At 46.3% G+C, this 17,404-nt stretch overlaps 2 protein-coding genes across 5 annotated transcripts; one reads left to right on the top strand and one right to left on the bottom strand.

Annotated features, from left to right (window-relative positions):
- The first annotated feature begins 6,129 nt into the window (after positions 1–6,129).
- On the top strand, positions 6,130–9,865 carry LOC123155528 (NF-X1-type zinc finger protein NFXL1-like). The gene has a single exon (XM_044573688.1). The coding sequence runs from the start codon at positions 6,267–6,269 to the stop codon at positions 9,675–9,677; it is 3,411 nt and encodes a 1,136-aa protein (XP_044429623.1). The 5' UTR covers positions 6,130–6,266; the 3' UTR covers positions 9,678–9,865.
- Positions 9,866–12,617: 2,752 nt separating this feature from the next.
- LOC123155527 (uncharacterized) lies at positions 12,618–17,404 on the bottom strand. 4 transcript variants are annotated; one of them, XM_044573684.1, is made up of 4 exons: positions 17,026–17,404; positions 16,820–16,920; positions 13,250–16,299; positions 12,618–13,129 (listed from the first exon to the last, which is right to left on the bottom strand). In XM_044573684.1, the coding sequence occupies exons 2-4, from the start codon at positions 16,829–16,831 to the stop codon at positions 13,126–13,128; spliced, it is 3,066 nt and encodes a 1,021-aa protein (XP_044429619.1). In that variant the 5' UTR covers positions 16,832–16,920; positions 17,026–17,404; the 3' UTR covers positions 12,618–13,125. The 4 variants fall into 4 exon arrangements, with proteins under 4 accessions (XP_044429619.1, XP_044429620.1, XP_044429622.1 ...); XM_044573685.1 differs by having other exon boundaries at positions 13,250–16,293; positions 17,026–17,403; XM_044573687.1 differs by having other exon boundaries at positions 13,250–16,075; positions 17,026–17,403.

The following is a 17,404-nucleotide window of genomic DNA, read 5'->3' as shown; positions in this document are numbered from 1 at the left end:
TAATGATATCAGGAAAAGTGAGAAGAGGAGAAACTCAACAAGTCCAACACCCGGTATGGAAGGCACCTCCGATAGGGATTGTCAATTCAGAAGCTGTCGGTTGTCTCGGATTGCTTGAATGCCATGTCAGATATAAGAAGGCGAAGGGAGAAACAGGAGCTATAGATCAGGAGCTTATCACTGGGCAGTCTTGTTTTATTCATTTTGATTTCATGTTTGAAACTAGGAGCACAAATGTTGATTCTCACAACCTTGCTAGGTTTTGTTTTGCTCTTAGTTTGGGGCGCCACTTGTGGCTGGGATCTCCTCCTGCACAAGCAAACATTCCTGTGATAGTTTCTATCGACCAATAGGTTGTCCTCAAAAAGGAAAACGTAAAGCTGCCTTCTACTTTGATTTTTTGCTAAAAAATCCTCACCAAGATATCCCCAAATTCGTAGAGGCGCACTTGTACATCTAAAGAGGTGTTTGGTTCGCGGATTGCCTCCAACTTGAAAATGATATGGTTGTCTTGTTTACATTGGCTCGTAATTAGTTACCACAAAATCATATACTGTACATATCTATTTGATACCGCCCAAGATCTCCTCTAACAAAGGTGATACCAGAGGCAGAGAGGAAGTCATTTTCTCGCTGCGCCTGCACCTTCCTACTCAGCTTCCCTAGGTAACGAGGCATGTCTCCTTCCCATGTCGACCCATCCTCCATGGAGTAGCTTGGCCTCCTGCGAGAAGGTCCTCCAACACCGGCCGTGATCGGCTTGGTTTTGGCATGTGAGAAGGCGTTGACCTGGCCGGTGAGAACGTTCTTGTTCCTGCTGGCGAGGAGGTTGTGACTTGTGAGGCCATGAGGGGACGATATGCAAGTCAGTGATTGAGCACCCACTTATTTGATATGGTTCTTGATTGTGCATCGGCAACATGCATGAAGCATGGATCGCGGTGGCGCCACCGCCAGTGGAAGTGCGCCAACACACAACTGGGGTGGGGTGACGCAGCCGGGATGGCCATCGTGGACCGTCTCCTCATTCTCCACGTCACAACGGAGAAGTTGACGGCTGGATATGAGAGGAGCAGAGGCACCAATTTCGCTTTTCAGACTCTTTCGAATTTTTCCATTCCGTTTACGTCCACGAAACAAAACATATTTTGTTTTTGTTTTTGTTACCATCGTATTATGATTACGTCACCATTTGCTTTACCTTTTTCTCAACCAAACACCTCCTAAGATTCAAGCTCATCCCCTACGCTTTCCCTAATCCAATTAATAAAGCAAAAGGTTTCAAATCTAAGCCCTTCATAACAAACATTCTTTACAAAATGTTCCAAGGCTGGGGGCAATGCCCCCCCCCCCCCCACCAAGCTGGCCATAGGTCTCCTAGTGGTAACATGATTATATACTTAGATCGACACATGCGGAAGATATTTTCAGGCAAGGAAGATTTTTTTCAAACGACACAACTTGACAAAAGTGTTCATGAATGACTTCAGTGGCTCCGATAATCCCAAAAGATTCGACTGGCGGGAACATAGGTTGTAACTGATGTTAGAGATCAGAAAAAATGTGGATGCTGCTATATCACCTCGACCATGGGCAGCGAGGGATTCCACAACATCAAAACATGGATTATGGGGCAGTTGTCTGTGCAACAACTCGTTGACTATGACCTTTGTGGGAGAAACGACAGTTGCTATGCGGGTCAACTTTACATTTTTACATTTTGGAACGTTGATCCCAAGATGGAGAAGGAATCTCTGGACAAGCGATACAAGAAATTTAAGCATGTTGGTTTAGAAAAGGTAGCTAATATTAGTGGTGGGATGGCTGTGGCTCCAAATATCAATGATTTTTCAGAAAGCCTTGCTCGTCAACCCGCTTGTTGTTGAGATTGTGACGAATGACAGTTTCAAACGATACACAAGTGGGATACTCACATTGAAGGTTTCCCTGCTCCGACCCTGTTGCAGCTTGCAAATGAACAAAAAAGTGGGCTCATCATGCAGTGCTGCTTGTAGGCTTTGATCGGGATGAATCTGGAAGAAAATATTGGATACGAAAAAATTCTTATGCTGAGCATTGGGGTGAGGGTGGTCATATGGTGTAGGGGGTGACTCACCTCACATGGGGTGTACGGTGAAAGACAAAATATAAGTGTTTGGAGGGGGGGGGGGGGGGGGGCATTGCCCCCTCCCCCAATGAATTGCTCATATTTTCCGTATAGGGGATGTGACATTATTTTCTGTACACTTCCGGCACAATTTGCATCTGTTCTGGCGAGCACAGGGTGCACATATGAGACCAGGTAAATGGAGAAAGCTGATATGCATAGTGGAAGAAACTGACAACATGGTGAGATCTTTATCAATACAAAAGTGCAAGGACCCAGAGATATACAGCGAGCGCATGCTTAGAGATACAGAGTACATATGTGCATAGACTGACTTTATTATTACAACTAAAGAAGCGATAGTTCCAAAGATTAGAAAGCTAGAGGTTCCATGCATGACAGGTCTAGCTGTTTAGAAGGCGGAGTCGGGCTCATTTTCGGGCGCAGCGCGACTGTATCACAAAAAGATGTGGTGCAAGATTAGTACGTGCGATTTTTGCGTCCTAGAGTCTCTCAAAAGAAAATAAATTATATTGACCTTTTTTTGGCTTTGCTGGCAGTCGGTGAACCATCAACGTTCTTCCTTTTTCTCCCTAGGGAATTTCTTCAGCACAGGAGGCTTTGTTGACATTCAATGAAGGAAGCAATATCAGTTTCACACTGTCTGTTCACTGTACTGCAAAATGCATTATAATTATCCATACCCGTTGTTCTTTGGCTGAACCTTTTTATTCTTCCGCACAACGAAATTTGCTGGTGGTGATGTTGCAAGCTGAACACTTTGCGCTGCATCCGTTGGCACGAAAGAAGAGGAGGGGAACTGCCCAGCTAAATCTGAACGTGTAACATTGCTTAAGGGAGAGCATATGTATACACCTTGCTCTTTTCTTAGTTTTCTCCAGCATTGCCTACAGCCCATGTACCACCAGCCATCCCTTGCCAATACCTGGGTTATCCTTATCCTTAGTTTGTAATACTGGTTGTGCAGATTACATGAAGTCAGTGTGTCTGAGTGAAAAGCAACCATTATCAATCGTGAAGAAGAGCTCGCTGTAACATTACTAGTCTTGTATGATTGTACTATACTAGCAAAATTTGTAACTCGTTTTTTTTGCGGGGTTTGTAACTCATTTTATTAAGAGCGAATTCGGAAATACTCTTGTAAGGTGCAGCTGCAGATCATCAAGTGTAAATCGACATGGCACACCATTTATGTATTGCTTGAATTCCTTCTCCATGATGGGGAAATCAAATCATTATGTTTTCTTCAGTTGCCATGTGCAGTGGCGGAGCTTGAGAATAATTCAAGAGGGGGCCATTAGTCAAAAGAAACCAAGTTAATAGGGAAGGAGGGGCTAATTTGTAGTTTAAACACTAATCAGGCTCACGATGTAGCTTGTTCTTCAATGGATACAAAAAATAAGGGGGGGCCATGGCCCTGTTGGTCTCCACTAAGCTCTGCTACTGGCCATGTGGATAGTTGGATTACTTTGAACATCAAATCTTTGATTTATATCATCGAGAACAACTTCAAGAGGTTGCCGACCGAGCGGTGGCAGTGGCTCAATGGTAAAAAAGACAATGAAATGGAAGACACACTTATAGATTGTTGTACATCACCCATAAGGATTTCTTTCACAGATAGCGTGCTAGAACCTCCCTCCATCTTAAAATAAGTGTCTTAATTAACTTTAGTACAACTTTGTACTATAAATTAGTACAAAATTAAGACATTTATTTTTGAACGAAGAGAGTAGTATATAAAAATAACTCGATTGAGTAAGCATTTGTTGCAAGACTAATTGCAAAGTGCACTGTATACATGCTTTTCCATGCGTACTTGAAGCCATGAGTTAAACATAAAAGCATGGCAGATCTATTTATCGCTTCTTAATCATTTTTTTACAACAAACGAAAGTTGTATTATGATCTGATGATGGCTAATGTGACATCAAAACTTAATAGGGATGATAGACTACTCATATCAACAAGGTGCACCTTACATTGAACTTAAGTCTGCTTGGCTAGTAGTAATTTGAAGGATAAGTGATCGACTGAGAAGTTGATCCCAGCTGCGCGAGTTAGAAAAAATGCGCAACAAAGACTAGTGTTGGTATGCGGAGCCAGTTTGGATCCTAGGTGGTAGCTAGACGTAACAGCCAAGAACCAACGAATTTGGCGGGGGCGTTACAATTGGTATCAGAGCTGCCCCTCGTGGTTACACAGGCGTGTGCAGGCCAGGTGCGCGAGCATATGGCGTATGACGTGTGTGACCCATCGTGGTACACGACATGTCATATGTGCCTGACTAGACGCACAAACATGTGCTAAGAGAGAATGTTCCTGCTAGGTCGATGAAGATGTTGGTTCCTTTGAGTGAGGGTGTATGTAACATCCGGTTTAATAGGTATGATATACTACTAATATTAACAAGGTGCACCTTCTTTTCTGGTATCCCATCCGAAAGAAATCTCAAAGTTAAGGGTGCTTGGATATGAGCAATTTGAGGATGATTGACCAACTAGGAAGTTGATTCCAAATGCGTACGAGTGAGGACAACGTATGCATAAAAGATTAGTGTTGGTTTGTGGGGCAGTTTAGATTCTACTCCCTCCGTCCGAAAATACTTGTCATCAAAATGGATAAAAGAAGATGTATCTAGACATATTTTAGTTCTAGATACACCCCTTTTTATTCATTTTGATGATAAGTATTTTCGGACGGAGGGAGTATGTGGTAGCCAGACACAACGGCCTGGAACCGATGGGTTTGGCAAGGCCCCAAAAAGAAGATCATTGCTAGGTAGACGACGGCGTGCAGATGAACTTTGGACAACAAACTGATCAAGCCGTGCACGCGTAGCGACAGACAGCGACTCACCGCTAGATAGAGCCATCGTGCAGTGATCGTGCAAACTATTTCGTGTGTACACCAGTTTCGGAAGAAAGAATGGAAATGGCGTGCATGCATAATGCTACAATGTTACATAATGAACCCGCAAATAGCTAGCCATTGCTTTTTAGTGCATTTGTGCAAAGAATAAATTGGGCATGGTTTCAAGACGAATCATCATTTGTACACAACTCATAAGTACCTGCTATCAAGGATGTCAAAGCATTCTATCCAAAAAAAACCCCCAAAAACATTATGGTAGAAGCTTTATAACTACTCCCTCCGTTCGGAATTTCTTGTCGCGAAAATGAATGTATCTAGATGTATTTTAGTTCTAGATATATCCATTTCCGAGACAAGTAATTCCGAACGGAGGGAGTACATCAGTAGGAGCAATAATTGTATAGGATTGTGATCCGTGTCAAAAATATCTACAATTTTTGATTTCATGCTATTATTTTTTATAATAATTTATATTATTTTTCTAAACTAACCTATTAGTTCAATGGGCAGAGTCGGTTGCTAGTTTCTGCATGTTTTTGATTTATAGAAAATGACCTCAAAATATCATGAGGATTTTCGACGATTTTTTCAAGAAGAGAAGGTTCCAAAGAGCATCGGAAGGAGCGATGGGCCACCCATAGCTCCCAGACGGCCAGGGGGGCCGCATGGATGATTAGGGAATAGGAGCCACGCTGGATTTAGCTAGGCGAAAGGGTGGCACGATGAATTTTACTAGCCCTCTCGGCCCAAACATTTTAAAAGAGTACTTCGCGGTGAATCTAATGATGCCGATTGGGTATGCAGGTAATGTCTTTTTTGAAAAGTTATTAACAATTTGCCTTGTAAAACATAATCAAATATAGTACTCCCTCCGTTCCAAATTACTCCTAGGTTTTAGAGAAGAACCGGGGATTGAAACATAAATGAAGAAAATTAGAGGCTTCCAAAGGGGAAAAATCGCCGAAAACAAACCGACCTCCGCTGCGGTCGACCGCACCGCAGGCTAGCAGAGCAGCGCCGTATACGTATACAAGTACTGCAGTATATATTCGCGAGAAAATTTCCCCTTCCCATCGCCACCGCCCGCCGCCCGCCGCCGCCGCCGCCGCCCGCCGCCTGGCGATTCGCCGTCGTCCCCAGGTCTCTCCTCCCCCTCAAATACCCCCCCACCCCCATCCACTCCGCTCCCCACCACCGCCGCCTCCACCCACCACCCACCACCACATCCCCGACGGAGGACGCATCGGGTCTGCCCCGCCGCCGCATGCAGCCCTCCACCGCCCGACGCCGCGGCCCCGACGCGCCCTTCTCCCGCGGCGTATGGCGGCCCCGATCCGCCGCACCCGCCGCGGAGCCCCCTGCCCCCGCTCCCGCTCCCGCGCCCCGCCCCAACCCCGCCGCCTACGCGCCTCCCCACCACCGCGACAGCGCCGCCCCGCTCCTGCCCCTCCCCAACCCCAACCCAAACCCTGCCCCGGACAGCCGCCCGCCCCCCCGCCGCCAGCGCCGCCCCAACCACAACAACGGCCGCGCCCCGCCGCCGCAGGAGAGGGCTCCCCCGTCCGCGCCCGCGCCGCGGCAGATGAGGGCGAACGCGCCCGCCTACGCGCCGCGGCATGAGAGGGCGAACGCCCCCGCGCCCGCGCCCGCGGCGGCGGCGGCGGGGGGCGGGGCGGTGCCGCAGCTGGTGCAGGAGATCCAGGACAAGCTGGCGCGGGGGACGGTGGAGTGCATGATCTGCTACGACATGGTGCGCCGCTCCGCCCCCGTCTGGTCCTGCGGCAGCTGCTTCTCCATCTTCCACCTCCCCTGCATCCGCCGGTGGGCCCGCTCCCCGGCCTCCGCCTCCGACGACCCGGCCTCCGACGCCTGGCGCTGCCCGGGCTGCCAGTCCGTGCAGGACGTCCCCGCCCGCGACATCGCCTACACCTGCTTCTGCCGCCGCCGCCGCGACCCGCCCAACGACCTCTACCTCACCCCGCACTCCTGCGGCGAGCCGTGCTCCAAGCCGCTCGACAGAGCAGACCCTGCCGCCGCCAAGGGCAATGATGATGACGATGTCGCCGCCAGGTGCCCGCACGCCTGCGTCCTGCAGTGCCACCCTGGGCCGTGCCCGCCCTGCAAGGCGTTTGCTCCGGAGCGCCCCTGCCCTTGCGGCAAGCAGTCTATCACCCGTCGCTGTGCGGACCGGAGCACGCCTGTCACGTGTGGGCAGCCATGTGAGAAGCTGCTACCCTGCCGGAGGCACCGTTGCGACAAGGTCTGCCACACCGGCCCGTGCGGGGAATGCGAGGTTGATTACCCTGCACAGTGCTTTTGTGGCAAGAAAACAGAGACATTGTTGTGCGGCGAGATGGTGCTGAAAGGGAAGCTGTCGGACAAGGATGGGGTGTTCTCTTGCAGTGAGGTTTGTGGCCACAACCTGGCATGTGCCAATCATGCCTGCCAGGATGTTTGCCACCCAGGGCCGTGCGGGGAGTGCGAGCTTGTGCCAGAGAAGGTCACCACATGCCATTGTGGCAAGACAAGGCTGCAGGAGAAGAGGACTAGCTGCTTGGACCCAATCGCCACCTGTGACAAGGTATGCGACAAGAGATTGCCGTGTGGACTGCATAGGTGCAAGGGCACGTGCCATGAAGGAGAATGCCCACCGTGCTTGGTGCGTGTCGAGCAGAGGTGCCGCTGTGGCTCATCAGGCCAGATGGTGGAGTGCTACAAGGTCTCCAAGGAAGAGTTCCGTTGCAACAAGCCTTGTGGCCGCAAGAAGAACTGCGGGAGGCACCGGTGCAGCGAGTGCTGCTGCCCGCTGTCGAAGCCATTTGCTCAGCATCAAGGTGACAGCATGGATCCCCATTTCTGCCAGATACCATGTGGCAAGAAGCTCCGGTGTGGACAGCATGGATGCCAGCATCTCTGCCACAGCGGTCACTGCGACCCTTGCCGTGAGACCATATTCAATGATCTCACGTGTGCGTGTGGCAGGTCATCTATTCCGCCACCGCAGCCTTGCGGCACACCAACTCCATCATGCCCACACCAGTGCATTGTCCCTCAGCCTTGTGGGCATCCAGCTTCGCATCAATGCCATTTTGGGGACTGCCCACCTTGCGTTGTGCCAGTCATGAGAGAGTGCGTTGGAGGACATGTGATGCTAAGGAACATCCCCTGTGGTTCGAAGGATATCAGATGCAACCAGCCCTGTGGAAAGAACCGTCAATGTGGACTGCATGCTTGTGCCAGGCCTTGCCATCCTTCCCCTTGTGATCCACCGCCTGCAAATGGAGAAGCTAGTTCAGGCTCTGGGGGCAAAGTTTCATGTGGACAGTTATGTGGTGTCCCAAGGAGGGAATGCAAGCACACTTGCAACGCCCCATGCCACCCATCGTCGCCTTGCCCAGACGTGAGATGTGAACATCGTGCAACTATTACCTGTTCTTGTGGCCGTATCAGTACAACTGTACCCTGCAGTGCCGGTGGAGCCTACAATGGTGATAGTACGTTTGATATCTCCGTCATGCAGCAGCTGCCAATGGCTCTCCAACCAGTGGAATCAAATGGGAAAAGGGTACCTCTTGGGCAGAGGAAGCTCTGTTGTGATGAGGAGTGTGCAAAAGTGGAGCGGAAACGAGTCCTTGCTGAAGCTTTCGACATTACCCCGCCCAATCTGGATGCATTGCATTTTGGTGAGAACTCAAATGTGTCGGATTTGGTTTCTGATCTTTTCCGGCGTGAGCCAAAGTGGGTGCTGGCCATAGAGGAGAGGTGCAAGTTCCTTGTCCTTGGGAAAACAAGGGGGAATTCTTCAAGCAACATGAAGTTCCATGTCTTCTGTCACATGATGAAGGACAAGAGAGATGCTATCAGGCTCATTGCAGATAGGTGGAAGCTTTCTGTCCAGGCAGTTGGTTGGGAGCCAAAGCGTTTTGTTACCGTCCATGTGACACCCAAGTCTAAGGTTCCTGCTCGTGTTCTGGGCTCCAAGCCTGGTGTCCCTGTCTCGGCGGCCCATCCTTACTTTGACCCCATGGTGGACATGGATCCGAGGCTCGTCGTCGCAATGCTGGACCTGCCAAGGGATGCTGATGTTAACTCTCTAGTGTTAAGGTTTGGTGGGGAATGTGAATTGGTTTGGCTGAATGACAAGAATGCTGCTGCAGTCTTCAGTGATCCAGCTAGAGCTGCGACGGCGCTGAGGCGGCTTGATTATGGGTCTGCTTACCAGGGTGCTGCAATGTTTTGCCCAAGCAGCATCACCCAGGCCTCCTTGTCAAGCAATGTGTGGGTTGGAGCACCGAGAGATGGAGGGTTGGCCGCAGTGAGCAGTGCCAGTCCATGGAAGAAGGACTCTCCCTCTGAGCTGAAGCCGAACCCGCATGCAGTGATGACAGTGCTTGGTCGTGCCCCAGGGACAAGTGTGCTTGGTCATTTCCCAGGATCAGTGTGGAAACCTGCTGTTCAGGTCACGAGTTCAAACCGGTGGAATGCTCTGGAGCCTGATGCCGCAACCAGCTCTGGGCCAGCCGACAAACCTAAGCCTCCTCCTCACACTGATGCTGGATCCAGCACTTCCGCTCCTCGCGTTGGCGCTGGATCCAGCGCAGAACCAAGTGCCGGTCAATCTGTGAGCAAGCTGCAGCCGGACATCGAAGTGGAAGACTGGGAAGAAATCGAGTGAATGATGAGACCGAGGTAGTTTGGTCAAGATGAGTCGCTTTTATTCAGATCTCATTTTTCTATCTAATATATGATGTAGTATATCGAATCTGTTATTTTGTCACCTTCGAATTGGTTCCTGGATGTTGCCGGTTGACTGTTCAGTTGGGAAGTATCTTTTGTCATGAAATAAACAGTGAGCCATCCTCAGATTTCCCGCGCTCTTTTAACATCACAGTGTTGGTTGCCTAGCAATTGTCTCAGGCGCAGGCAATACTTGGCTAGAAATAAATTAGCTCAAACTGCATTGACGGAATGTGCCATCAAGTTGTGAATGTTTACCGCTTCAGCACTGCTTTCCCCAATTGATTTTCAAATGTGTATTCGTTTATGATGTTCTTCAGACTAGTTGGAATCTTATTTACAATTTTCTTCAAACTAGTTACCACTCACTAGTACAATGTTTTCTAAACTGGTTGCCATCATCTCCCTTTTATCATTTTGGTTATGTGAAATTAGTTGTAGTGAGTGGCCAAGCAACCACTGCCTTACTAGCAATTTGTGCATAACAATTCCCGGTAGTTTTACCTGTAAGCCCCCCTCTTCTAGCAACCTAGTAAGAAAAATTATACTACACAGGAAGCAACTGTTTCCATCTTTGTAAAAAGGTCTAGCATTTGGCTGAGCTGACTCAACTAGAAATATGGGAATAAACTAACAACTCAAACAGTGATAATTGATCAGTGTGTTTCTTTATCACTGGTGTTTGGAAACTACTCCCTCCGTTCCAAAATAGATGACTCAATTTTATACTAACTTTAGTACAAAGTTGGGTCATCTATTTTAAAACGGAGGGAGTAATTCTCTTCGTTTTCTTGGGGAAATGTTGCTCTTTGCTTAACTACTAGCAAAATGCTTGTGCGGTGCTTTTTGTTATATTGCATCAGTTGTTTAAATGCTTGTGCCATCGTGGCCCCTTAACTTTCTGCAAACTAAAAAGTTCATCTCGAAATACACATCAATAGAATCAACCGTATGTCCTCCACATAACGGATGGCAACTGTGATGATGTTATAATAACTTGAGAGGTAATCTTGGCGAAGCATGTATTTTATTTCGTTTTATTTGCCAATGAAAACATTCTGCTTTGCATCTGTATTCAGTAGCAAAAAGATTACCTGAAGTCAGTCGTCTCATCTGAATTTCATTGGACTTTGGGTCTGGCACAAGTTATTTACTTACAGTTAGATTCTGTTCAGCACATTGCGTTTGCTCACTATGTACTGTGCTATTTCTCTCTGCTCTCAGCACATTGCGTTTTATTTGCCAGTGACGACAATCTTTACACATATAACATCTCCACATTTGTTATATGATGCAACACTTTGAGTTAGCTAAATTTACTTGACTGCCATCTTCTGAGTTCAACCAGAACTGAGAATCTCGATGAGTTATTAGCTAAATTTAGGTTGCATTTCGTATTGAGAGAACTATATATTGATGATTGCCTGAATGTGGAGGCCATGGTGATTCTCCCTCCTCCACAGAAGATTAAACATCTCAATGTTTTATCTATATATTGAGAATCTTGCTCACAGTTCCCTTTTTATATTATATATGCAGTGGTTTTCTTAGTTGATTACTGTTTGCTTCTGGCTCGTGCATGATTCAAATCACACACTTCACTAGGAGCTTAACACTTGTCTTTTGGTTTAAACTCCTTAGATTCAGTTATAATTGGAGTCCCTGGTCTTTTGTGTTCTTTAGCCTTCACACCTGAGAGGATGCTAAACATCTTCAAAGAAAGATTTCGATATCCCTGACGAGCGGTTTCCACTCGCAAGATTTGGATTAAGGTAAAGAAGGTAAAGAATTCCTATGCTTCCATATATAGTTTGGGTTCTTGCAATGTGCTCTGTTGGTTTTGTCGTTGGCAGAGTCTTTTGTGGGCAGTAACGTTTGTTAAGATGTGTCAAGTTCTCGCAACCCAAAGAGGTGACTGCATAGCTGAAGGAAACCACGCTTAAGAATAAGTGTACCCACACAGCCGTGTGACTGGAATGAGACGGATGGTATTTTTTTTTATTGGAGAAGGCTGTGTTTGCTGGCAATTCTTCCATACACATGGCAAGTTTCCCTTCTGTAGACGGCAAGTCCCTAACAAACGCTTGGGATTTTTAGTTGTTTTGGCATGGCAACTCGGGCGTTCGCTGCCAATTTTGCTCCAGCGAACGTCCACCTTATATCCGCGTCTACTTCTGGTGAAGGATTCTTAGCTATTTTGTTATTTATATATGAATGTGCACGGCGTTTTCAGTTCCATATGTTTGTGCTTCCCTTCAACGAGCACAGAAAGAATTGCTGCCAGTTTCAGGGTATTTCTAGGCTGCACTTTAATCCATCCCCATTTTCAGATATGAAATCCCTAGGTCAGTAATGTTGCTCTTGCTTGTTAAGGCTAAAAGAAAATATTTATACCGCTTCTTTTGTTGGGTTGTCCTTCTGTTTTCTTCTCTTCTAATATCGATTTCTATTTGGAGAGCAATCCAAACTACAAATTAGCTGACAAAAATCATGGAGTGCGCGACGTGGCGCACTAACAATCCTCTAGTGGCAAATGAAAGATGAAACAGAGGTTGGAATTACACTGAAACAAGTCCACGTACAGAAGAAAAGTAAACTGTTGTAATACAGTGATATCAAAAGCAAGTCTACAGAGACAAATGCATGCACATCACAGGTAGTATGGATAAATCATACAGTTTAGATAAGACAAATGTTACCCTGAGAGGCAAGTACCATGTTTCTATCCAAGAAACAAAAGGATTCTACCTTCTGAGACATGTTTGGTAGAAAGACCTGGCAAAACAAAAAGAGAAAAAAAATTATACCCAAATGACAGGATGCGAGCCTAGCTCAACATATTATAGTAGACAACAACCGATAATCAAACTCATGCAAATCACACAACTCATCACAATGATACGATATATTGTTTCGTCAAGCAAACATACATCAAACCAAGCTGAATTTCAGGTTCATCAGTCGCACACCACACCGGGTTTACGCGCACCGATGCACGCACACCCTCTTATTACAAACAGACAGCAAACCAACACAAAGTAGCAGGGTTGTGAACAGCACACCAAGCCGTGGAAAGCCAACACTCGAAGTCGAAGTAGCAGCACACCACATCAATCCAATCAAGCATAACGAGATCAAGGCAGCTTGGTGGAAAGGAAACACACCAATCCAATCCAGCATACCAAGATCAAGGCAGCTCAGTGAGAAAGGAAACACACACTTTATTCACCGTGGAAGTAGCAGCAGCAGCACGGACACACTTAATTTGCAAACACACATACGACTGGAGAAACACCTCGGAGACGTGAGGCGATGACTCGTAACAGCAACAAACTGATGCTTCACATAGACCAATTCCTTGTGTCGTAGAGCAGAGCAACAACAGATCACCTGCTAAATGGACAACGAGAAGCGGAAATATTACTAATCAACTAACAAAAATTTTCTGTAGAAAAAAACATTATAATCTATCTATGTATATTGCATATAAGAAACCAATGTGCGACGGACCTTAGGTAGGAGCCCCTCGGGAGGGTCTTCTTGTAGTAGGCTGAGTGGCGCGTTTCGAACAGCGACGGGTGATGTCCAGCCCTCAAGCCATCCCATTTGAGCTTGTCCCACAAGTCCTTCTCGCAGTCCACCACCGGCTTAGGACCTTGACGTGTTACAGCCGGGAGACACCTGAGACCCCAACAGTCCCTGATGCCGACTGACTGCAACGCAGGTGCAGTCAATTTGACCTCACATATCTGCTCCAGCTTGTGAAGATGGTGTAGCTTGATGTGCTTCAGGTTGTCGAATGTGAAACCAGATGCTATTTCCTCAGTGTACTCGTGGTCCCATGGGAAAACATGCCGGAGGTTACTGCAGTATGCGATCTGGAGGGTCTCCAAGTTGGGCAAGGTGAAGGAAATGGGGAGGACGAACACCAGCCTTTGGCAATTGTACAGGTATATGTGCTGCAGTTGTTGGAGACTATGGTGTGTGTGGTCATCCCAAGATTTCTTGATGCCTCCCCAGATGCAATAGGCCACTAGGAGATCAGAAGCTGAAAATGTGTTTATACGCTGAAAGTTGTATGTTCTATACCGAGATGGAAACACAGAGTGTAGCTTGGGGCACCTCTCAACATGACACCATTTTAGTCTCTGCCAGTGTGACCCATTCGTTGGGGGGATAGCAGTGATGGAGCAATTGTCATGCACATGCAATGATTCAACGACAAAAGCTGCGAAACTTGTGAAATCCCCTTCATCTTGCATACTCTCTAAATTATAGCTTCCTTTACCAATCTCGATATGCACGTTCAAAGTTTGGAGCTGTTGACAGTTCCACACCAAGAGCGAGCATGTAACATCTTTAGCCATGGCAATATCATTATACGGTAATAACGGCCTTGTTGGAACCAAACCCTGTCGGCTAGATCCAATCTTCTTGATACTTTTGGTGATGTTGGCTTGGCTACTGCTCATACAAGAGATAAGGAGGTACACCTTGGAGAGAAGGTTTTCTGTCTGGAAAACGAGTCCCTTTGCAGATGACCAAATGAATCTTCCATCCGTAAAAGCAATACATACCTCAATGTCAAAGGATCCCTGTTCTCCACAGCAGATCATTGATCTAATCTTCCTCTGTGTGTCCACATGGAGCACTTTCAATCTAGGTGATCCATGCAAAATTAGTCTGCGAAGCTGCTCACAGCCCAGCAGAAATAACTTCTTGAGTTTCGGGACATCCATTGCTCGGAGGTCAAGTATTTTAATGGCTGTACCAGAGAGGTTCAGTTCCTCCAGATTTGGCAGTCCACGAAGGAATATGTTATGCAATCGACCACAACCGTGTAGGGAGATCTTTGTCACCTTGACTATTTCAACCGGAGCTAAAGGAGACTTGAGGCGCAATTCCTTTTGTGGCAGGTGTATCGAATGTGTCCAATTCTCTGCTGGGCCATAACCATCGAAGCTAAAACTTTCAAGCAGTGGAGGAGCTCCTTGCAGGGCAACTTGCTCCAAGCTGGAACAACCATCAAGAATAAGCGTCTTCAGGCTTCTTGCCGATGATAATGTTGGCAATGATTCCAGGTGAGTGTTTCGTGACAAGTCAAGCAGCTCCAGGTTCATCATATCTACCGGAGAGCAACTGTCCACCGTGACCACATCTGAAGATTCTGTTAATCGGAGCTTCTGAAGCTTCTGTAGCTTTTTCCATGCATGACTTAGAGTCTTCCATGAGACCCCCCTTGTATTTAGCTCCCTGAGATTGGTCATCAGTTCAATCATCCGAGGCAAGAAAACATACTCTGTGAAACGTAAGTCAAGCACCAGCAGGCACGGAAAACTTGGCCCTCCACTTTGCTCCTCCTTCCCAGTGTTTGCACAATGGTCAAGCCAAAGGAATCTTAGGTTGTGGCAGCACTGAAAAGGAGGAGATGCAAAATTGAAGCTGCAGTTGTAGAGCTTTAGCACACGGAGGTTGTTGCTGGCTAGTTGAAACAAATCATTACGTACATATACAGGATCATCTCCCTGAAATGTTAAGAAATATGATGATGCACTGCCAGGAACATTAGAGATATCTTCTGCCCTTAGTTTGTTGGAGGTGACTGAATACCAACCTACATAGGGTTTTTTCTGTCCATCCAAATAGGATGCCAAGTGTCTTGTTTCGTAAGTAGAATTGCCCAACATTGGTATCACATGATACAATGTACTGCCAATCTCCCATGGTTTGTCCTCACCAAGGATTCCATCACATATCCAGTAGTTACAGGCATGAGTCGCCCAACCATAGTCAACACCAGTAAAGTTTTCAGGTAGTCGTGTTGTTAGGAATAATGAGTACAAGAAGCAATCCAAAACTGTTTCTGTGTTGATGCCATCAATACCGGTGTCACCAATCACTCCAGCAGCTTCTTTGTGCAATACATTTTCAATATGTGATGCACTATTTGTAGAATATGCCGTCACATAAATAAAAATATCAGTAGAAGTGTGCATCAACTTGAATTCTCTCCACTTGGTCTTCAAAAATCTTCCACCATAGGTACATAACAATTTACCTTCACCATAAAGAGGAATGCCACACTCTACCAGATCAATATCTTCATCTCCTCCATGATGATAAATCATCAGAAATCTTTCATCTCTTAGAGACTTATTAATCAAACTTGCGATCCTTGGTATCGCTTTTCTAGAGCTGTTGTCTACTCCTCTGAAATCATCATCTTCATCCTCCTTATCAAATATGTGCATTACATGGCGAAGGTTCAACTCCTCTGCTATTGTCCTCTGCATGGTCCTGCTGCTTTTCCACAGGGAGCAGTCCACATGGATAATTCTGTCAAAGTTCTTTCTCATGTCAGAATCATCACATATTGTGGATTTTAGAAGTTTCGCTATAGCTCTAAGAACAGCATGTCCTGCCAATGCCCGACCAGCACTCTTGCCGAACCAACCACAAAGCAAGAATGTTTTAATGTTGCCTTCTGCAGTACCATCGCTTTCACACAAAAGATCAACCACTTGTCTGACGGCGTCATCAAAATCCTTCACATACTGCAGCTATCAATTGTTATTTCATACAACTGCCACAATACGTACCTTGGTACTATAATTTGAATTAATAGCTATTTTGCGTAAGAACAAACTAAAGCAACAAATGATACAATCATAATGATAAGATTAGCAGAGGTATGCATCTAGTTTGAAAGTTTAAATTGACTGGAATTATATTCGAGTGTACAAAACACCAGTTTCTCCCATACATATACTCGCTAAGTTTGATGTGGGGTACTCCAGTCCAAAATTAAACTTGTTCCAATCTAAAGCAACAAATGACGTGATATTAAACTAAAGCAACAAATGATGCAATCTTAGTTGTGAGATCAGTTAATGCATTCTTCCAGTTTGAAAGTTTAAATGAAGCGGAACTATATTTAAGTGTACAAAATACCAGTCCATACTGTGGGTTGCTTCGGTCCAAAATTTTGTTAGTGCTAACGTCATGCTTAAAATGAGCAATGTAGGAACACACAAATATAAATCAAGCATTGGACTTGGTGAGGGGAGAAGAGGTACCAACCAGTGTGGGCATGTTGAACTTCTTGACGGAAAACTAATACTAGCAGAAGAAGACCGGGATAAACATATATCTAACCCATGGGGCACAGATTTCTCCACTCCCTACAAAAGCAAGATGCTTAAACTCCTGATCACACGCTGTCAAAACCTATGACAAGATGAGATCATATATTACATATGTATATGCATGAGATGCAATTGCAGTACCTCCTAGAAGCGCCAAGGGCGAATCAAGCCGGGGAGGAGCGAAGAACACTTGCAGAGAATAGAAAAATTGCCACCAAGAAACCCAGTCCCAGGCAAGGATATATCTGATCACTCGGTCATCTTGGTTTGAAACAAGGGAAGATTTTGCTTTTGTCAATGGCACGAGCTTTGGTAGAGCTCAGGAACAGAACGCGCATTGCAAGGTAGAGCAGACGTGTATGTTTCAGAAGATGGGTGGTGTAATGGTAACGGTATGTGCTTTGGGCATCTTGTCATTGCTTTCCTTTTGCCAAAGCATGCATCCATGATTCCTTGCTTGCACTTGTGGGTAGTGTCGATCGCCGCTGGTCCACTGGTGAACTTTTCTTTTCTCTTTAGA

The sequence above is a fragment of the Triticum aestivum genome, chromosome 7B (assembly GCF_018294505.1).
Source record: "Triticum aestivum cultivar Chinese Spring chromosome 7B, IWGSC CS RefSeq v2.1, whole genome shotgun sequence".
NCBI classification, from domain to species: Eukaryota; Viridiplantae; Streptophyta; class Magnoliopsida; order Poales; family Poaceae; genus Triticum; species Triticum aestivum.
The sequence above is the reverse complement of the archived record's forward strand: the minus strand, read 5'-3'. Positions and strand labels throughout refer to the sequence as shown.

What these genes read in the sequence shown, in the direction of transcription:
- LOC123155528 (XM_044573688.1), top strand. Translation starts at nt 6,267, where the DNA reads ATGCAGCCCTCCACCGCCCGACGCCGCGGCCCCGACGCGCCCTTCTCC.